The sequence below is a fragment of the Micromys minutus genome, assembly GCF_963924665.1.
Source record: "Micromys minutus genome assembly, chromosome: 16".
Classification (NCBI taxonomy): Eukaryota; Metazoa; Chordata; class Mammalia; order Rodentia; family Muridae; genus Micromys; species Micromys minutus.
Genome location: NC_137985.1, coordinates 29,897,311 through 29,920,111, shown reverse-complemented (window position 1 = coordinate 29,920,111; position 22,801 = coordinate 29,897,311). Strand labels below are relative to the sequence as shown.

General features: G+C 41.6%; 1 protein-coding gene across 5 annotated transcripts in view; it reads left to right on the top strand.

Moving 5' to 3' along the window:
- Window positions 1–35: 35 nt before the first annotated feature.
- FAM118B (family with sequence similarity 118 member B) overlaps window positions 36–22,801 on the top strand; it is a 45,004-nt gene continuing 22,238 nt past the window's right edge. For 4 of the 5 annotated variants that reach the window (XM_080929789.1, XM_080929787.1, XM_080929786.1 and 1 more), the window contains exon 1: window positions 36–123. In XM_080929789.1, coding sequence (XP_080785915.1) covers window positions 119–123 — 5 coding nt within the window. In that variant the 5' untranslated portion in view covers window positions 36–118. The remainder of the gene's footprint in view (window positions 124–22,801) is intronic. The other variant, XM_080929788.1, reaches the window with a different exon arrangement.

Here is a 22,801-nt window from a genome sequence, read left to right as displayed (position 1 = left end):
GGGGTGGGGCTCTGCTGATCACGTGGGTGGATAGCCTGCGGGTCACGTGGGGGCGGTGCGCGCTCAGTGCGGCTGCGCCGGCCGGTAGCTGCAGCTGGAGCGGTGGCGTTTGGAGCAGATGCGGTGAGTGTGTGGGGAAGCCAGGCTAGGACTGGGAAATGCCGGTGCCCCAACGGTTTTCGCATGGCCGGGATCTCCATTCTTGGAGAGCACTGCCCTGGCAAGCGTGTCTCGCTTCCGGGCACGACTCCACTTAAAAACACTTCCCCGCCCCCGCGTCCTTTAGAAGTGAAGCTGGCTGCTTCTCAGTCTTTACCGGCACCTGTCTCGTCCCTCTTAGCAACCGCATCCTCTGCGGGTCCTCAGAGGGACGTGTCGCGTTCTTTCTCTTTTTCTTGCTGCTCGCCCTCTGGAGATCCCCGGATCTCTCATATCCCAACCTCCGGCTTTGCGACTGCCAACCCTTTGTTTCGCGTTGTTTGAAACCAGTCCTCCCCAGGATGACGGTCTTTTCCTTCATCCGGGACCCCCACCCCATGTGTCCTACCTCGAGAGCGCTACAGGTTTATTCTGACCTTCCTCTAGAGTTCGTTTCTTGGGATCTCCTCATTTTTTCTCTTTTCTACTCTCCCCAAAGAAAGTAAAGAGCACAGACCCTTTCCCTTTTGCCTCCTTTAGTTTTTCCTTCCATAGCTTGAAACTGTCGAGCCCTCTCTTTCTCTCCCTTTCCTACAAGAGACTCCCGAACTAAAAACGACGACTCTTCTATCACCAAAGGGCAGCTGGGAATATGAGCTGTTTTGGAATGGTAATTTCAAAAACACTTTGGGATGGGCATGCCATTTGTTGGGGAAGCTGATGCTAAAGGGATATTGTGTGCAATAGGGACTCTTCCCTCAAGATAGCCGGATTGCATTTCAGTTAGAGAATAAGTAGCTGAATTAGGCTTGCGTCTGTCTCCCTCCAAAAAAAGATTAGCAGAAGGAAACCACGTTACCTGTGAAATAGTTGAACTGGTGAATAGCCTCCAAAGACTAGAAGTTGAAGAATGTAAATTTCATGTGATAGTTGGATCTTTGACATTTCTTGAGAAGTCCCTTGCAAGTGGTATTGCAGAGAGCAGTCTGGTAATACAAAGCAGGACAGATGAAAAAAGAAAGTCTATCCGGGAAACCAACTATGCTGCTGTAACATAGATGATCATTAATGAAGTTAGGTCCCATTCCGTGGTCTTCTCCCCCCTCCCCCACTCCTGCTAAGTACAGTCCTTGGAATGTGAATTACCAATTATAGAGCCAAGGTGTGCCTTGGCAGCTTTTATTGATGTGAATTACTTGGAGACGGGTTTGTTTGCCCCCCCCCCCAACCTGTTAATATAGTAAGCTCACAAATATTTATGTGGCTGCAGTGTTTTTGAGTTAGGTTGATTTTGTGGTTGTTTTTGGTTTTTGTTTTCTGTCTGACTTAAAGGTCTCATATTGTAGATCAGGATAGCCTTGAATTCACAGAGCTTTGTCTCTGCCTCCTGAGTGCTAGGATTAAAGACTATACCTCCACACCCAGTCTGTTTATGAGAATTTTGAACAGTTATATTTCTGTTAGTTTTTTTACATGAAGAAAGAAGGGAAAGAATGGTAGGAAGACTTGTCTGCATTTCTGTAATATAATTGATCTGAATATAGAATTTCAGGGAAACAGTTTGGGAAACACTGTTTCTTCTATTAGTGGCTCTGTCCCTTCTCACTAATAAATTCACAGGTAGAACACCTATATAAAAGTAGAGAAATTCCACCCTAAAAGAATTATTCTTTCTGATTAGCTCCAGTTCCATGTTCTAATGTCACTAATCTGTTGATGATCACTTGTTAGTTACATGAAAGCCCCCTTTCCTAAGACAGGGACATCAGGACTTAAAATCACATCATTACATCAATTACACTCCTATACTAGGTATAGGACCTTTATGGTTTAGAAGAAGGTTTTAAAAAATGTTTATACCTTCACCTTTCCTGCGATGTTCAAGAATTAACATTTGTTTTTATGGAATTGGCCTTCTGTGGCAGGAAACTGCAAAGAAGCAACTCAGATGTCATTGTTAGTGACACAAAGCTGTGTTCTCAGTTTTAGGCACACTCTACAATGCCTGAAAATAAAGACACCAGTCACTGAGAGGAAAAGACTTAGGTTTTTCTTTCTGAGACTTTCTAGGAAGAATGTGAAGATTTCAGTTTTGCTGTTTATCTCTCCATGTGATTACAAAAGTTACGATTTCCTTAATGCTTCTCCCATGAATCATGGCATTTCACAATTTTAAATAGAGTTAAGGCTTGGTGTGGCAATACATACCTTTAGTCCCAACCTTCAGGGGCAGAGGCAAGAGGATCTTAGTGAATGAGTTAACCCAGTCTACATAGCAAGTTCCAATACAGCCAGGGCTACATAAGAGACTCTGTGTCAAACCAAACCAAAACAGTTTGTGCACCTACATCATTTTTTCCTTCAAGTTTGTGTGGGCCTCTTCCTCATTCAGCCAGAGCTATTTGAGGCATTCTCTTTTCTACTTCCTCACCAATTTCATGTTGTCTTTTTGATTAGAGACACCCTTTGTCCAAAAGGTTTTTTCAGCCCAAGGAAGGAAACATTGTTACAAGGTCATCATTTTTACAGAGTACAGATCTACTCAAACATAGCTCATTTATATAAGTACATAAAGAACTTGATTGTTGACTCAGCTTGTAAAGGTACTTGCTACTAAGCCTGACAACCTGAATCACACAGAGAACTGACATCTCTCCAGTTGTCTTCTCTCCTCATATGTTCCTATGCACTGGACACATGCAGGCAGGCACACATACTATAAATAAATGTAATAAAACAAATTTAAACATAATTAAAAAAACTTTTAAAAGGTATTTGCTATCCTGTTAAAAAGCTCAAACTCTGCCTTAGTATTTTGTAAATATAGACAATAACTGATTAATAAGCTCCTTAATCACCATACATAGAAGACTGGTTAGTTACAGAATGCTAAGCTGTGCTCTTGAAAGAAAGATTGGCTAGTTTTAGATTAACTAGGGATTCCATTTGCCTAAGAGCAGGAAGTACTTGGATGTTGTTTTATGATACTAGGGAGATTAAGAGAAGAACTCACTTGTGGTTTCCTGGAAAGTGTGGTCTTGGGAGCTACGCTGTATTGTGCTAGTCCCCATTAAATTGCTGTAAACTTGACAGGTAATTTGGGTTTTGGTTTTTCATCATTTAACAGTTGGTCTTTTTTATACAACTCTAAGTATACCTTCTCTGAAGGTTTTCAAAGAGCACTTCAGAACCTGTCCTTTGACCTTAACAAAGTTTATTTCAGACTTAACCTTGAATGTATTAGCACCAATACAAAGAATCTAGATTTTGTTCCTCCCTATAGTCTCCACCCTCCCCATTTTACTCTACTGAGCTGGTGTTTGTGTTTGGAGTTTTACCAATGAATGTTATTTTTTAAGATGATGCTTAAGGTTTTCTAAGTGGGGGTTGCTGAGGTGGCTTAGCATGTAAAGGTGTTTGGTCTCTTAGACTCCATAAAGATGGAAGGAGAAAACCTACTCCTTCCAGTTCATAAAGTCATGAAGTTGCCCTCTGACTTCCATGTGCTTCCTGTGTCACAATGCCCCCACCAAATAACTAAGAAAAAAAAGACATCCTAGGCCACATGTGGGGGGGGGCTGCAAACCTTTAATTCCAGCATTTGGGAGGCAGAGACAGGTGCATTTCTGTTAGTTTGAGGGCCACCTGGTCTACATTGTGAACTTCAGGCCAGCATAGTGGGATCCCGTTTCTATAACAGAAGAGAATCCTATAACTCTCTAAGGTAAGGCGTAGATATGGATAGTAATTTTTATTCATAGCACCCTTTTTCTCTTTTTAAAGACAGGATACCCCTAACCCTAACACTATGAAGTCTGTGCTACCTTAGAACTCATAGTGCTAAGTTTTGGTCCTGAATCAGTCATCTGAGTGCTAGGATTACAGGCCTGCTGCCACACCCAGCTGCAGACCAACACTTCCAAGAAATTCCTTTGTTCTTCTGTTACCTCATACTTTTATCTAGCATTTGACCAATGGTCCTGGAAGATATAGCTTAAACTAGTGCTTCCTGGACTTTGTCATTTCATGAAGCATGGAGGTAGTAGTATGTCACTAGAGAATGCTGGAGGAGGCCACGTGAGGCTACTAGCCTAGGAGTTCAGTCTGTCCTCGGTCCCAGCCCAGTAGCACCAAAGGCTGAGGAGATACATCCCTACCCTGGGATGTTTTTATTATAACATTAATAGTCATAAAATGGAAAGTACAACGATCAAAACGGGCAGCATTCATAGTTCTCCACAAAATACTATCGTGGCTTTTCTCCAGTTTTTTTATGTGTTCTCTTTTTCTTTCACTGAAAATTTAAATGAACAAATAGAAACAATGTTGGTATAATATAGAGTTTGCCATCATTTTTATCTCAGACCACTAGAGGCAGGAGGGTGTAAGAGGTCAAAGGTCATCTTCAGCTACACAGTAAAAACAAGGCCAACAGTAAGCTACATAAGATACTCTCAAAAAGCAAGTAAACAAAACAACACACACATACACACACACACACACACACACACACACACAAAACATGGGTGAACTTCCATCTATGGATCAACCAGTTTCAACAATTAACCAATTTAGGACCAATCTTATCTAAACCTATATCCAATGTCGCCCCTCTATTGTCCCTCCCCCTGCCCCCCATAGTTCTGGCTCAAATCCCACAGATAGTTTATCTGAAACTTTGTTAGCCATTTGTAAAAAGTAAGATCTTTTTAACACAAGCACAATACCATTACCATACTTAAAAAGAAAGAAAAATTGTCAAGTGTTGCCAAGTAGAAAGTGAATAGACTAGATGCATACAGGAAGGAGCTGCATTTCTTGTATACACTTGTTTTCTTGATGATATGAATCACATTCAGAGCTGTATGCATGTTAGCCAGTGCCTTATGCTCATATGCTTTTAATTAGAGAAACATACTTTCCATTAGAAAAATAATACAGAATATTGATACCAAAGAGACTTGTGGCCTGTACGTTTTGTAGATGATAGAGTACAAGGTGGCTGAGAACCATCCAGAGACAGGCAAATTGGTTAGTATATGCATTTTTATATAATTTAATTTTCCACTTTCTGTTTATTTGTTTGGGGGTAATTTATTGGTGCTTTGAGGTAAGTGTCTTGCTGTTTGTTAGCCATGGCTTGGCCTAGTAGTCGCTGTGTAATGGGCTGTCCTCAGACTTGAGTTGGTTCTCTTGCCCAGCTGTTCTCCGATGTTGTTATCTTAGACAAGATCTCATTACATATAGCCCAGACTGTTCTCAAAGTCAAGATCCTCCTGACTTAACCGCCTCGGTGCCAGCAGTACAGGTGTAAGCCATCATGCCCAAATGAGTATTTTTATGTCACTTGGTCTTTAAACAAGCTCAACATGCATCTGTCTATTAAGCTGCATCTGTAACTTACTCTAGTGTGTTTGAAACTATAACTGTTGGCTGCTTTTGGACCACCTGAGGCTTAACTTAATGCATATCAAAGCACTTTTGTAAAGCCTATTACACTGTCAGTATAGAAAGACTATCAGCTAGTCTCAGCCCATAGGATAGGAACAGGTGCCTAAATGCTTGCTTGTAAGTGAGCTAGGAATCAAGCAATATAGAATGCAGAATTTTGTCTCTTAGGTGATTTACTTCAAAGTTTTGTGCCTTGAAGTTTTCATCTATAAAAGAGAATAGTATAAACAACTATATGGTACTGAAATTCCTGTACTTCAAATAAACAGATTGATATTTAGAAGAGTAAGGAGCTTTGAAAATAGATTAGGAGGGCTCAGTGATTTAGAGAACTTGTTGCTCTTACAGTGGACCTGGGTTCAGTTCCCAGCATCCTCCTGGTGGGTGCATCTGTAACCCCAGTTCCAGGGAGTCCAGCACCTTCTTCTGACATCTGCAAGTACCAGGTACTCAGGTGATACATGTACATATATTCTGTCAAAACACCCCCCCCCACACACAGAAATAGATTTTGGTTGGAGACTTTGTCATCGATGGACATTTAAATTTTATACCCTCAGTCTTCATTTGTAAAATGATTTAATAATACCTACCTAATAAGATTGCTGTAATTAGTAGCAGCAAGATAAATTGATGTAGTGCCTAGCATGCATTAGGTATTCAATTATTAGTCTTAAATTGTATTAGACTTTTGTGACACTGTGACCAAGTACCCAAGAACAGTAGCTAAAGGAGGAAAGATTTGTTTTGTCTTATGGGTCCAGAGGTAAATCCATCATGGTGAAAGGAGCCTGGCAGAACCATTATGTTGACCAGGAAATAAGGGAGAGGCCAGAATCAGTTCAAACAGAACTTTTGGTTTACTGGGAAGCAGCTCTTAGGTGAGTTCACTGACCTCAAGGAGGGAGGGGTCAGTGAAGTTGCTCCTGACATGGGGAGGGAAACAGGGGAGGGGAGGAGAAAGAGAAAAAGTTTGAATGCAGAGCGAGAAGATGCAGAGGAAGTGGAGAGACCAAAATGTCTGCATTACATAAGGAATAGCTTCTTGGGGAGGGGAAGTGTAACTCCTAGACTGGAAAGTTCAGGGCAGAGGGCAGGGTATCCCCTGTAACAGGTAGGGACTGAGGGATGATGAGAGAACCTGGAGGACATGTCTGCTTTGGTTGGTAAAATATGTACCTCATCTGTTTCTGAATTTCAACACCCCAGCCTTTTATTGATAATAAATGAATAAGAAGTGACATGACTACTTCCTGCTTACATTGGGGCACCATTATTTGGGGAGGGTCCAAAAAGCTGGAATGTTAGCCAGCTCTGGGAAGAGCAGGATGCTATCCAAGCTCTGCAGGACCATCTGGGACTAGGGAAGTGAAGGCCCAGGTGAAGCAGTTTGTGAGGCTACCCAAGGAGCATCTGTGGGTAGTGCTTAGGAGCTGTCTTGGAAGCAAAAGATACCTGGGCAGAATATAAAAGGTAAGGAGTTTAGGAGAAAAGCTTTTTCTTGGGTATTTAGTTGAAACTTTTAGGCACATGGTCTTGGTAGTCGGAGAAGGGGGATAGTCCCAGGACCAGGGAAAGGAGAAGGGCTCCTACCCTCAGGAATAGGCAGGTGGGGAAGGAAACAGGCTGTTCTTCGTCAGTACTTACCTGGAATCTATTTGACCTGTGAGAGGTGCATTCAAGTGGACTCCCTGAAACTTATTAGAATCATTTTAAGTTTACAAAAGAAATAAGTTTTAGATATGTTAGGATTACCACTGTTTAATTTTAAAGCTCTGAACTTTGAAGTCTATATAACAGTAGCACATCAAGGAGAAAAATCTGAAGCATTTTTCATTGCTCCTACGTACCTTAACTTACCTTCCTGTCATCTAATTCTTCACATCCTCCAACCTTCATAGCTTGCATTTACCAACCTCAGAGCACCTTCCTAGATCCTCAGCCAGGATTTTTTTAGAAGTTTCCTTATCCTCAGACTGTCTTACACTAGCTCCCAAGAGCATGCTACCAGTGACGACCTCCTCTAAGTAGGTTCCACTTCTTTCCTTTCTCCACTTGCATCCCATTACTTACGTTACACTGTGGTTCTATCAAGGGATTGACTCCGTGATTAGGTCGGAACACTTATGATCCAGTTGTCTCTGCAAATCCCAGCACATACTCAGTGTACTCATTTGGAGGGGCCTTTCTTAGGTCAATTAAGTTGATATCAGGACTAACCATCACACATTGCTTCTCACCTGGTGCCTGGCATGTGCTGGGCAAATGCTCCACTTTGGAGCTACATCCCTTGCCCATTATTTGCATTTTCAAAACTGTAAAAAATACAGTTTAAGGTATAATGTAAAGATCAAAGTATTATGGGGAAATGAGCATACGCCAGAAAGGTAGACATATTTTCTATACTGTCAGCAGAGAAAAGTTACAGACTTTTAAAAACCACATAGTAGATAAAAACCAGATGTTAAGATCCTAAGAAAGTTTGCTGCATATTTTCAGCAGCATTTTCCTATTTGTAGGAAATTTGAGTAAAAATGAATTAAAGATGTGTATGATTTCATTGTCAATGGCTGGCACATGCTGGTAAGCTTGTCCCAGTACCATTGTTAAATGTAGTGTGTGTTTCACTGGGTGCTGTTAGCACAGTTAAACTGTTAACTGATTTAGAAAAATTGATCAGCTCAAAGTTTACCAATCCCAATATATTAGTCCCTAAATCTCTGGAACGGTTAAGAGTTACTTAGGGGCACTGGGCATGATGGTTCATGCCTGTCATCCTAGCCCTTCAGAGGCTGAGATAAGAAGCTTTCTTTGAGTTCAAGGCCAGGCTGAGCTGCGTAGTAAAGCTGTTTTAAGTAAGGAATTAATTGGCAGATCTCTGCTGTAGAGATTCTGGTTTGGTGACTTGGAGTCCAGGAATTAGTTTCCTTCCTTTCTGCTTGCTCAAGCTAACATTTTGTTTATGAATGTACCAGACAAAGGTCAAGCTCCTAAAAAATGTAAGAAAAGTAATGGCTAGTTTTTATATTGCTACTTTACACTCTGCCGAATAGTGTTCACTGTTGAGCCATACAGTGACTTCCGCCTGTGCTTCTCTTGTGTTTAGTTTGGCCTACACTTCACTTTTCACCTGCCTGCTGTTAATTTTTCCACACAAGTGTGCCAGCATCCTTCTCACATACTTATCAGTTACACTGAGCTCAGCTGTATCACGCCTGTCAGTTGGAGCTCTGCCTCCTACCTTTACTGCTTTTTAGGAGCATGCCTAACTGCTGGCCTGGACCTGCTTTTCTTACATCCCCTTCCCATATGGAACCATGTCCTCTTCTGGCTTTTTTCCTTGTTTTATTGAAGTACACACCCCAATAATTTCCTGAGAAGTATTGGATAGCCTGGTTTTGCCTGCCTTTTTAATGGTTCAGCAGCATATAGAAATGAAGATTTGAAGTAATTCTCACACAGAACGTTGAGACTTTGCTATTCTGTCTTCTGGAGATGGTTATTCTCTAGAGACACCATTTCACATCCTTTTTACATGACTTTGTTTCTTTTTCTCCCTCCTCGAAAGCTATGAGGATGCCCTCTGCCTGACATTATGTAGTTTCATGGCAGTTTCCAATGAGGTGGACTTTCCTCTATGTTCTTGCTATGCTACAGTGGTCCCATTCGTGTCCTTCAGTTCTAAGGACTCTGTCAACTTTTCTCCTCCTTTGGTTCTTTGTTGCTGTTCTCTCCCTTCCTTGTCCTTCCCTCTCCCTCTTCTCTCCCCTCTGTTTTTTTTCTCTCACTCCTTTTTTTACTACTCCACTCTCCTATTCTCTGTCCTCCCTTTCTCTTCACCCTTTACCCCTCTCACCCTCTCTCCTCTCTATATATTATAAGCTGGCTTTGAACTCACTGACTAGCTGAGTAGTCCTTAAACTTTTGATCCTCCTACTTTTACCTCCTAAGTGCTGAGAATTACAAGCCTGTACTACCAGGCCAGAGTTTGGTTCTTCGTTTAAGATTTGTTTATATATGAATTCATTTAGCTGTCTTGAGACACGCCAGAAGGCAGCATCCGATCCCATTACAGATGGTTGTGAGCCACCGTGTGATTGCTGGGCCTCTGGAAGAGCAGTGCTGGCTCTCAACCTCTGAACCATGAGTTTGAGTCTTTTTACAGTATCCGCTCTTGGTATATGGATGTGATAGGCTGCAGGTGGAAGCATTGCAGTCTTGTAGGTTTTTCTCAGTTCTGTGTCTTAGCTCTACTTCCCACAGGTGACTGGAAACTCTGCCTGGATGAATCTTGCCTCTAACATGAAATGACATGTTCCTTTTTCAGTTGGCTTCAGAGCACCTGAATGAGGTGCTCTCTGTAGAAGTCAGGGACCCCCATCTCCCTTTCCCTTCTCTGTTCCCAGGAGCATTTCTTACCTGGTTTACCCTCACCACTACAGTGGATTTCCCCCCAGGATTGGGGATTTGGTTTGGTTTGGTTTGGTTTGGTTTGGTTTGGTTTGTTCTGGGTTTTTTCACCATCATAGAAAAGGGATTTGCACTTAGTAGACATTTAGTAATTTGAGAAACAAATGAACTCTTATGATTTCTTTGGAGGTCTAATGATCCTGGCTGTCATTAACTCAAGTAATTTCAGATTTCATTATGGGTTTCTGTAAACCTTTGAATTGGGAGGTAGAGAAAATGAGATTGTTTTCTTGTTGCAGTTTAATATTTACCGCAACATTTTCTGGCTTAGCAGAGAATTGTGCAGTGAATGGACTTCATCCATGTATATCTTTAGTTCTGCATTTCAGGTTCTGTTTTCCATCTCTAAAAAGTCATTGAAGGTCCTCAGCTTTTTATAGTTTACAAAATTATTTTCTTATTATTTTAATGGGAGTACTTGGAAAGAAAGTATTAATTAAATAAGGATCAAAGTCAACAAATTTTATGAAGTGACATGGAAGTGGGCACAGTGATATCTGTACCTAGCAAGGAGAAACCAAATTACTCATAAATTTTCAAATGGGTATGCTTCATTTCTTAGTTATCTTAGGGGTCTTTGAGGCCAGTCAGCCTTTTAAACTCAGGCTGAAAGCTTGGCATTAGAGGTCACAAGCTAGCGCTCTGTTACAGTGTTACAGGATCCATAGGCATCTCAGGATGGTCCTCAGCTGCCTTCTCCCTGGGCTTTCTCTCATCCTGGTGCCTCACAGCCCCAGCCAGTTGTAGAAATGTACTGCCTGTCTTGATTTTGTTCTTGTAGTTATGGAGAGCATTCTAGCTAAGTTCTCTACTGTTCAACCATACAGATCTTTACCCCTTTATCTTACAGAAACAAGATTCTTGCTAAGTTGCCCAGGCTAACCTTGAACTTCCTTGCTTCTACCTCTGTAGCTGGGATTATAGGTAGGTACCACCACATCTTGCTCTATTTAGATCATATTTGTTCACTCAAAACAGGGTCTTGCTGTATAAAGCAAACTGGTCTCCACCCTTAAAAACATTGCTTACTTTTATGTATTTGAATATTTTCTCTGCACCTGTGGACATCTATCCACCATATGCAGTGCCAAAGGAGGTCAGAAGACAGTATCAGACCCTTGGTACGGTTACAGACAGTTGTAAGTGCCAGGAGTCCGTCTTGTATTCTTTGGAAGAGCAGCCAGTGTTCTTAACTGCTGGATCATCTTTCTAGCCATATCCTCCACTTTTTGGTGTTCTGCCCTGGTTTGCTTGGGTGCTGAGGTTATAGTGTACACAACCATACCCGGCACTGATTGTTTCTAAAAGTTAATTTGCTAAGATATTGATGTGGGTGAGGGAGGAAGAACTGGTAGGAAAATATACAAAAGGGGTTGTAAGAATAGGAGAGAGCTGAGGCACTCTAAGGAAAGAAGTGTTTGAATTGATATGAAGATGGGGCCATGATTTATAGGTCCTCTAAGCATCCCAAGATCTTTGGCCCAAACAATAGGGTCTGCAGTAGTTTTCTTCACTGGGGTGAAAGGGTGTTTCTTTTGCTCTCCTTTCTTAAAAGAATTATTTTATGTGGGTGAGTATTTTGCTTGTGTGTTTATGCACCATGTTCATGCTGGATGCCCCCTTAGAAATCAAAAGAAGACATCAGATCTTCTGGAACTGGAATTATGGTTATGAAGCAAGTTGGGAGTGCTGGGAACCAAACCTGGGTCTTCTACGAGATTAGCAAGTACTCTCACCAGCTCTCTTGCTTTTTTACATAACTATTTCAATATAACTTTCCCCCCTGCAATGTACATGGGATCCATTCTCCAAGGAACAGGAGAGGTGCCAGCTATCCTTGGTGGCTGCTTCCTGCCCGGGAGTCCCTTCCTTGTCTTCACTGACTGCCTAAGCTCTTTAATAAACAGTGTGTTTTTAGGTTTCTCTAACTTGCTTTTCTCTGGTAGTTTTTCCCCTTTGGTTATTTTCTCATGCCATTTTGACATTGCTGTTACCTGCTGTACAAAGCAATGCTTTTGGAACTTTTTCTTGAGTTTGTCTTAGTCAGGGTTTTATTGCTGTGAACAGACACCATGACCAATGCAAGTTAAAGGACAACAATTAATTGAGGCTGGCTTCCAGGTTCAGAGGTTCAGTCCATTATCAAGACAAGAGATAGCAGCATCCAGGCAGGCATGGTGCAGGAAGAGCTGAGAGTTCTACATCTTCATCCAAAAGAAGCCAGGAACAGACTAAGCATTCTTAGGCAGCTAGGAGTGTCTGCAAGCCCACCCCAGAGTGACGCACTTCCTCCAACAAGGCCACACCTTTTAATAGTGCCACTCCCTGGGCCGAGCATTTTCAGCCATCACAGAGTTCAAACTTAGTGGGTTCTATGGAGGCCATGATCTCTGTGGCCCTTTCAGACTCTTTTCTAGTCTAAATAATGCTGTTGACTCTCAGATTATTTGTATATCATATAAGATATTGTTGCTTTTTTAAGTTGATTCTTTATTAGGACAACAAGTCCTGCAGAGATTATCATTATTATTATTACTTTTGGTTCATCGTTCTTTTGTTCTTAAAGGATTGTTAAAATGGTTCTTTAGAAAATCAATACATTAAGTTGCCCATAATTTTAACATGCAAATATCATCTCTCTCATTCAGAGGTCTGTGGTACAGTATAATTGTTAAACTATTTTGCCCTTTAGTTTGAAATACTGTCTCAGAAAACCAACATGTGCTTAGTTGCAGCCTTACTGAACTTGAAAGTTGTATCTCATGGGCCTGAAGGATGCAGAGATGTGAGCCAGAACTCTGTCAGTCACTTGGTACTGTAGACCATGTGAATACTGTGGTGGGGAGGGAAAGAATTGTGTGGAGTTGGAGGGAGGCCCTTCCGACCTTCTACTTTGGAGATTAAAGAGAGGGTGATGGATCTTTCACTGGGGGGATAGAAGGGAAACTAGGAAAAGAATGGAATTAAATGTTAGATTAATTAAATGTTAGATGCATTGGGAAGTAAAGGAAGTGTAGTGGTCATTCCTGCTTGTCAGCTTGACTACATCTGGAATGAACCACAGTCCAGAATTGATGGCTCACCTGTGATCCTGATCTTGAGGCTGAGAGATACAAGTATCTGACCTGGACCTTGGCATGGAGCTCTTGAGGCATAGTGGCTATGAATCCCAGGAGACTAAGGCAAGGAGATCTCTGAGTTCAAGGTCATCTGGTACATACCTTTAACCTGGGCGTGGTACATACCTTTAACCTGGGACAGGTTCTTCTGCTGGAGACCTACATAAGGATATTGGAAGAAGGAAGATTCTCTCTTCTTCACCAGCCTGCCTTGTGGCAACTGCTAGATCCTTAAACTTCCATTCACATCTGCTACTGACCATTGTTGGGAGTTGGACTACAGACTGTAAGTCATCAACAAATTCCCTTACTATGTAGAGACTATCTATAAGTTCTGTGATTCTAGGGAACCCTGACTGATACAGAAGTTGGTTCTGGGAGTGGTTCTAGAGGAGCAGAAGTATAAGGATGAGTCTTTTAATAATCTGGGTTGGTTTAATAATTCACCAGCACCTTCAACTACTGAAACCTCTCCAGATACTTTCTGTCTTGGGAGCTGGAAGAATATTGAACCCATGGTTGAAACTATTTCTAACTTAAAGAAGCAAATGCCTTTGATTATTTTGATGAATTAGGTGATTCTGTGTCTAAAACTTTCTACAAATTGCGAGTAAAATTGGAAAATAATTTTGCTGGCTTGTTGCACTTAGTATCTCTGTAAAATTTGATGAAGGAAAAGAATGAGCTGTTTGATAAAATCGAAAGGCTCCAGATGCAAGTAAACAATCAAAAGGTTGCTAGGTGTGTCCTTGACGAGAATCTTCTCTCCAGCAGCCATAGAGCTCGAGCTGCAGAAAACCAAACTGAAGCCCTCATTATAACGTTGGCTGAATTACAGTGAAAATTCAAGTCTCGGCCTCAGAGGGTGTCGACAGTTAAAGTAAGGGCATTAATTGGCAAAGAACGGGATCCTGTAATTTGGGATGAAGATGTGTGGGAGGACCCTGTTGAAGCTGAGAATTTTGAATCTTAAGATTCTCAAGGGTTTACCCCACCTGAGGAAGTAGTACCCTCAGCCCCACCCCTTGAAATAATGCCTTTTTCACATGAGAAAATTAATCCTTCAGAGTCTAATAAACCAGCAGTGACTTTCGCTGAAGAAAATGCCGGACAAGATAATATTGATGTTTCTCAAGGCCCACCAATAGTTTCTTCTAGACCCATAACCAGTCTCGAAGCAAAACAGGCCCCTAGAGGGGAGGTAGAAAGTATAGTCAGTCCATGAGGAAATGAGCTACATTACTAAGGAGCTTAATGAGTTTTCTAATTTATTCAAGCAGAAGTCTGGGGAATATGTGTGGGAATGGATTTTAAGGGTGTGGGATAATGGTGGAAGGAACATAAAATTAGATCAGGCTGAGCTTATTGACATGGGCCCTCTGAGTGGAGATTCCAGGTTTAATGGAAGCTTGCTCAGTTAAAAACGGTGTCAGAAGTTTGTTTGAATGATTGGCAGAAGCCTTTTTCAAAAGATGGTCTACTGAAAAGGAATTGGAGATGCTTGATATCCCTTGGTGTAGTGTTGACGAAGGGATTTTAAGGCTCAGGGAAGTTGCAATGATAGCGTGGACACACTGTGTGAAACCACAATGGGAAGGCCCAGAAGACATGCCCTTCACGAATCCTATAAGACGCAAACTGGTGAGAGGAGCACCGGCACATTTGAAGAGTGTTGTTCTTGCCTTTTTCCTTGTTCCAGACCTTAGGGTTGGAGATTCTGCTGTTCAATTAGATGAATTAAATGCAATGGGTTTAATTGGGCTCTGAGGTAACAAGGGCCAGGTGGCACCATTGAATCGCCAGAGACAAGGTGATCGTAGTTATTATAATGGACAGTGTAGACAAAACAGTGTTTATAATGACATAGCCTGTAATGAACAGCACAAGGGAGATGAAAATTATAATGGCATGACTCGTTCAGACCTTTGGCACTGGCTAATCAGGCATAGAGTTTCCAGGCATGAAATAGATAGGAAGCCTACTGCATATCTGTTTGGTCTGAATAAGCAGAATTCTCAAATGAAAGAAAGGCTACATTGGATCATGGCAAAAGGCAATCTCGGCCAGTGAACCAATTTCCAGACTTGAGTCAGTTTGCAGACCCAGAACCCCTTGAATGAAGGGGTGGCTAAATTCCCCTGAGGAAGGATCTTGATAAGACATCTAAAAGGTTTACTGTTAGTCTTTCTCCAGTTCTTCCCCAGTGGGACCTATGGCCTTTTACAAAGGTAACTGCACTGGGGGAAAGGAAATAATCAGCCTTCATAGGGTCTATTGGATACTGGTTCTGAATCAACGCTGATACCAGGAGACCCCAAGAAACACTGTGGCCCTTCAGTTAAAGTAGTGGCTTATGGAGGACAGGTGATTAGTGGAGTTTTGGCTGATGTGTGACTCACAGTAGGTCCCCAAACACATTTGGTGGTTGTATCCCTAGTTCCAGAATGTATAATTGGGATAGATATACTTAGAAATTGGGAGACTTCTCACATTGGTTTCCTGACCTGTGGAGTGAGGGCTGTTATGGTTGGAAAAGCTAGACAGAAGCTTTTAGAGTTGCCTTTGCCAAAGAAAAGAGTGAATCAAAAACAGTTTTGTATTTCTGGAGGAATTGCAGAAATTACTGCCACTATCAAGGACTTAAAAGATGCAGGAGGTGGTGGTTCCCACCATATCTCTCTTTAACTCTCCTATCTGGCCAGTACAGAAGACAGAAGGATCATGGGGAATGACAGTTGACTATCGAAAACTAAATCAGGTAATAACTCCAATTGCACCTGCTGTACCAGATGTAGTTTCGTTACTTGAACAAATTAACATATCTCCTGGTATCTAGTATACAGCTATTGATCTAGCAAATGCCGTCTTCTCAGTACCTGTCCATAAGAATCACCAGAAGCAATGTGCTTTCAGTTGGCAAGGCCAGCAGTATACCTTTACAGTTTGCCTCAAGGATGTATTAACTCTCCTGCCCTGTGTCATAACTTAGAAGGGATCTTGATTGATTGTCTCTCCTACAAAATATTACATAGGTGCACTATATTGATGACATTATGCTGATTGGACCAAATGAGCAGGAAGTAGCAACCACTTTGAACTCATTGGTAACTTACATGAGTATCAGAGGATGGGAAATAAATCCAATCAAAATTCAAGGACAACCGACTCAGAAATTCTTAGGAGTCCAGTGGTGTGGAGCATATTCCATCTAAGGTGAAAGAGAGCTTATTGCACCTGGTCCCTCCCACCAACAAGAAAGAAGCACAATGTTTAGTGGGTCTGTTTGGATTCTGGAGACAACACATTCCTCACTTGGCTTGTTACTCAGGCCCATTTACCAAGTGACTTGGAAATCTGTTAGCTTTGTGTGGGGCCTGAAATAGGAGAAGGCTCTTCAAAAGGTCCAGGCTGCTGTGCAGGCTGCTGTACCACTTGGAACATGTGATCCAGCAGACCCAATGGTACTTGAGGTGTCAATGGCAGATGGAAATGTTGTTTGGAGCCTCTGGCAGGTCCTGTAGGTATATCATAGAAGAGACCTTTGGGATTTTGAAGCAAAGCTCTACCATCATCTTCAGACAACTATTCTTTCTCTCTTTGAAAAACAGCTCTTGGCCTGCTATTGGGCCTTAGTGGAAACTGAACGTTTGACAATAGGACACCAAGTTACCATGTGACCTGAACTGCCCGTCTTGAGCTGGGTGCTATCAGACCCTTCAAGTCATAAAGTAGGGTGTGCACAGCAGCAATCTGTTATCAAATGGAAATGGTGCATACATGATTGGGCCTGAACAGGTCCTGAAGGCACAAGCAAGTTACATGAAGAAGTTGCTCAAATGCCTATGGGCTCTACTCCTGTTACAATCCATCTGCTGCCAAGCATGCACCTACATACAGCCTCATAAAGTGTTCTCTATGCTCGGCTGACAGAAGAAGAGAAGACTAGAAAAGACCTGGTTTACTGATGGCTCTGCACGTTATGTAGGCACCACCCAGAAGTGGACAGCTGCAGCATTACAACCCCTTTCCAGGGTAACCCTGAAAGATACAGGTGAAGGAAAAGCTTCACAGTGGACAGAACTTCGGGTAGTACACATGGTATTACAGTTTGTTTGGAAGAAGAAATGGCCAGATGTGCGATTGTTCACTGACTCATGGGCTGTAGCCAATGGATTGGCTAGATGGTCAGGGACTTGGAAAGATCATGATTAGAAAATTGGTGAGAAGGACATCTGGGGAAGAGTATGTGGATAGATCTCTCCAAATGAAAGGATGTGAAGATATTTGTGTCCAATGTAAATGCTCACCAAAAGGTGACTTCAGCTGAGTAGGAGTTCAATGATCAAGTGGATAAGATTGACCCATTCTGTGGATAGTCAGCCTTACTGTTCTTACTGGAGTAGATATTTATTCTGGTTATGGATTTGCCTTTAATGCACGAAATGCTTCTGCCAAAACCACCATTTGTGCACTTACAGAATTCCTTATCCATCATCATGGTATTCCACACAGTATTGCTTCTAACCAAGGAACTCATTTTATGACCAGAAAAGTGTGACAGTGGGCCCACAATCATGGAATCCACTGGTCTTACCATGTTCCTCATCATCCTGAAGCAGCTGGTCTGATAGAAAGATGGAGTGGCCTTTTGAAGATGCAGTTACAGTGCCAATTTAGGTGGCAGCAGTATGGAGGGCTGGGGCAGAGTTCTTCAAAAGGCTTTGAATCAGTGTCCAATATATGGTATAGTTTCTCCCATAGCCAGGATCCATGGGTCCAGGAATCAATGAGTGGGAAAGGGAAGAGTTTCCCTCATTATCACTCCCAGTGACCCTCTACGAAAATTTTGGTTCCTGAGGGGGGAACTAGGAGCCACAACAAACATTCCATTGAGCTGGAAGCTCAGACTTCCCCCTGGTCATTTTGTGCTTCTAATGACCTTAAACCAACAGGCTAAGAAAGAAGTAACAGTGTAAGGAGGGGTGATAGATCCAGATCACTATGGGGAAATTTGATTGCCTCTCTCCACAGTGAGGTAAGAGGGATTATGTCTGGAGTGCAGGAGATCCCTTAAGGTGTCTCTTAGTACTACTGTGTCCTGTGATTAAAGTTCTACAGCCTAATCAGGATGACAAAGGACGAAACCCATCAGGAATGAAGGTATTGGTCACTCCTCCAGGAAGAGAGTCAAGACCAGCTGAGGAGCTTGTAGAACGTAGAAGAAATACAGAATGGGTAGTTATCTTGGCATGGAGATCTTGAGGTATAGTGACTGAATCCTAGGAGACTAAGGCAAGGAGATCTGAGTTCAAGGTCATCTGGGACAAAGCAAGTTCCAGATCCAGGCGTGTTTTGAGCAGAGTGTCTCTTTGGCCTGCTACTTGCCAAGTAGTCTAGGTTAGCTGGCCAGCAAACCACAGTGATGCTTTCCACCTCAGTACCTCTGGGATTAAAGGTGTATATCACTGTATGCTTTTCTTAAAATGTAGGGTCTAAAGGATTGAAGTAAGGTCCTTAAGCTTGCAAGGGAAGCAACCTGAGCTATCAGTTTGGCTTTATAATTAAAAATAATTGATAAAGGGCCTGGAGAAATAGATAAGAGCACTGGCTGTTCTCAAAGAGGACCCGGGTTCCCAGCCCTCACATGGCATCTCACAAATGTCTGCAATTCAAATCCTAGGAAATCTGACATTCTCTGGCTTCTGAGGGCACATAACACATACATGATGTTCAGACATACATGTGGGCAAAACAAAAAATCCCCACCATACACACACACACACACACACACATAGCAAGCTTACTTTGTACACTAGTAGAAGAAGCTGCAGTCCACATTGTAAAGACCGATTCATCAGCTATCCAGGGAAAATATTTTATTGAATATGTTTGCTTCAACACGATTGTGGAATGCTCCTTTGAAGTATCTTACTTATATTGGGCACCCTTTCCTCTCCCTACCCCCCACAACTGCTAAAACACAGATGTGTTGGAATTAGTCCAAAAGCCATGATTTGAGGGGTTTGGGTTTTTCTCAAGACATGGGATTACTGTCATTTTCAAATAGATGGATGGATGGATGGATGGCTGGATGGAGTGAGTTAATTCTTTTCTGTGTGTATGTTTTTTTGTTTGTTTGTTTTTGGCTGCAGAAGAAAAAGTGTATCATTTGGCTGCAGAAGAAAAAGTGTATCATTTCTCATAAACAAAAATAGAGAAGCTTGCTGTAAGAAATGTGCCGATCTTTTACACTCATTGTAAAGCCTTTGCTTTCTAGCCAAAAAACAAAACATGTTGGACTTTCCTGCTCTTGCCCTATTCCATCTGCCCATCTCTCACATGGTGTTATTCCAGCTTCTTTGTAGCATGCAGCTTGCCTGGGTGAGTTCTGTGTGTGTGCTGGACGCCTGTAATGAAGACTCACCTGAATGCTGAGTGCAGAGAAGAGCCAACGTTGGCCTTTTCCTTGCCTCCAAGATGCTAGGAAGCAAGGGATACTGGGATTGTTGATGGTTTCAGATCCCAGGTTCATTAAGGAACAACCTATCGTCCAGATAACCACTCCCTTTTTCTCTTTACCAGGGTTTTTCTTAAAAACTTAACTTGCCCCTTCAACTGGGTTTTCTGAAGATGACAGGTTTCAAAGTATAAATGCTGTCTGTTCTGAATTTTTAATAGAGGTTCTCATGCAGGCCCAGGTTGGCCTTGAATTCAATGTGTAGCTGAAGCTGACCTTGAACTCAAGATCCTTCTGTCTCTACCACTCAAGATCTGGGATTACCATCCTGCTAAGTATTCTCTTGATTTTGAAAACTTTGTCTTGAAAGTTTTGTTAATGGCATTTTTGTTAGTGCTCACTGAGCATCTGCCTTTGATTTTCATATACTCTGTTAGCCTTGAAGGACTTTTTAAAAGCGGTTTCAGAGTCATTGGGGCAATGCTTCTGTTTACATGTGACAAAAAAAGTGTTCCCACGTACTGCAGCTGCATTCTCCAAGGCTTCAGAGATTGACCTGACTAGGGCAGACAGGAAATGAAAAATAAGAAAAAAGGAGAGAGACAGAAAAGATGGGATTGGATGGTCTGGACTCTATGATGGAGAAGCTAAAGCCAGCATCTCACCCCCATGCTCAGTATGTTTATTATTATTCAGTTAAACAGGGACGAAGAGTTATCCCATACAGCTAAATAAGGAGGCAAGCTTAGTTAATCTCAGTAGGAGCAGTCTGTGTCAGAGAGAGATGTCTTCAGGTCATAAATATCTGATGGTAGGCAGCTACAGTAGACATTGTCTGCACATGTTAATATCTGCACTTAGACCCCAGGAGGGCTTTGCTGTTGAGCTTCATCTGGAGAAGGCTTTTATTCTTTCACTGAGGTCCCTGAAAAGTCCTTGGCCTGGCCGTGCCCATGGCAACAACACACATTCACTCAGGACTTCACTCACTCCTTATACATAGCAAATCCCACCTAAATGACAGCTCAAATAATAGTCATAGAGCATAATTCATGTGTGAACTAACTAGCTGATACATGTTAGGAATTCTGTGCCAGACTCCCATAGACCTCTGAGGCTCTTGAGCAGCACCACATATTGTTCAGGATAAATGCTAAAGGGGATTCCCCAGTCCCAAAACAATACTCTAGAATGAATAAGATACAATTTTAATAACATATACCCTAGGATATGCACATATCTCATCTGACATATCCCTTGACTGAGGGCAGAGCATTTAGTTTGCTCAAAATCAAGATGAATGAGTGAACAGCTGGGGTAAAAACATACAGAATTACTTTTCATTCAGTTTCTCGGTAATAGGACCTACAACATTCCAGTCAGAACCTGTTGTGTGTTTTGGTTTTCTAAAACTACAGCTCCTGAAATGAGCCTTCAGAAAGGTTCTGTAGAGAAAAGCATCAGGAATAAACCAGTAGTCAGTTTGAAAATACGACAAAGCAAATGATGCATTTCTCTGATTCCCAGAGAAAAAGAGGACTAGTCTAAAGTTGTGCTGGTGGTTGAGAGGTGTATAACATTCCGTTCTTCCAGCTTCCAAATTGAGCAGGCTGTAAGTGCACACCAACACCGTGACTAATTGTGAAACAGCCATCAAATAAATCTGCTTGCTACAATTTTAGCACTTTAAAAAATAGTTTTGGACTTGAAGAAATATTTTAAAGCTAAAAACCTAGCAATAGTGTTGTTGAGAACACAGCATTACAAGCAGAGTTGCTGTGGTTTGACTTCTGGAACTACTAAGTACCAAATGTTTGTGTTGTAGTTTTCTCATTTGTAAGTAGGTTAATAATGCATGTTGAGACTCCTTCCTTTATCTGAAATGTTTGAGACCAGAAGTATTTCAGGTGTGTGTGGGGGAAGATTTTTTTGTTGTTGTTTGGTTGGTTTTATTTTTGTTTTTATATTTGGGATCATAAAATGAGGTATCTTGGAAATGAGACACAAGTCTGAAACATGGTTTTAATATATTTTTATGTATACATAGCCTTATAGTATTGTATAGAATATTTTTAGTGTACCTGCATTTTTACTGTAACATGTTGTCAGGTACAGAATTTTGTACTTGTTGGGATCTTACCAAGAGCCCAAATGTTTTTAGTTTTAGAACATTTTGGATTTGGGATTTTCAGGTAAGAGTTGTTCAGTCTACAATACACAATAAGGTTTTAAGAATTTAATTAGCTAGTAGTTACAGATTGTACATGCTTGTAATAAGTACTATGTTTCCTTTTTTAATTTGTTTCTTTTGTTTTGTCTTGGTCTTTTTGTTTGAGGCAGTATTTCTCTGTGCAGCTCTGGCTGTCCTGGACCTCTGTCTGTAGACCAGGCTGGCCTCAGCTCAGAGATGCCCCCGCCTCTGCCTCCCAAGTGTTGTACTACTACTGCCCAGCAATTTTTAAACAAAACTGGCTTAGTGTTTGAATTGAACACTAAATCCTGAATATTACAGGATTCAAAATTTACATTAAGTTTCATTTTTACGTTTCTCAGTGCTCAATGGTTTTACTTGGGTTCAATTTGTTTAGGTAATTGGGTTTTGCAACTGTGTTGGGGGGGCGGAGCATAAATATGTTTGCCTTCTGTAGTGTTATTTTAAGTCATATCCCCAGAGATTGTGGTTTGTGTGAAAGAAGTTACCATTTTTGTTATTGTTTGTTTGTTTGTTTAACTGGTTCTCCATAAAACATAGATGTTGGGCAGAAAATGACTTCTATTATATACATTAGAACTTTGGTGAAAAATTTCAGAGATGGTCAAACCCTGACTGTCAGCAAATAGAAAACTTTGAGCCTCTAAGAAATGAAACTCCCTTGAGAAAAGGAAGGCTGAGGTGGTATACCTCCTGTGCACCCAACATTCACAAGTGTCTGGGGTTTAGGACAGTTAAATTTTAGTTTAATTTAGCTTTCCCCCAGAGATTCTGTTCTCAGGAAACATGTACTTTTGTTTAAGATTGACTTCATTTTGAAGAGTTTACAGCATCCTCACAGTCACACCAGATGATTAAGTTAAGGCAAGATTTTCTAACTTTGATTGACCTATGTTACCAGGTTCTTGCTTTCTGGAGATCAGAATCAAAGATTTGACCAGAAAAGTGATCTGT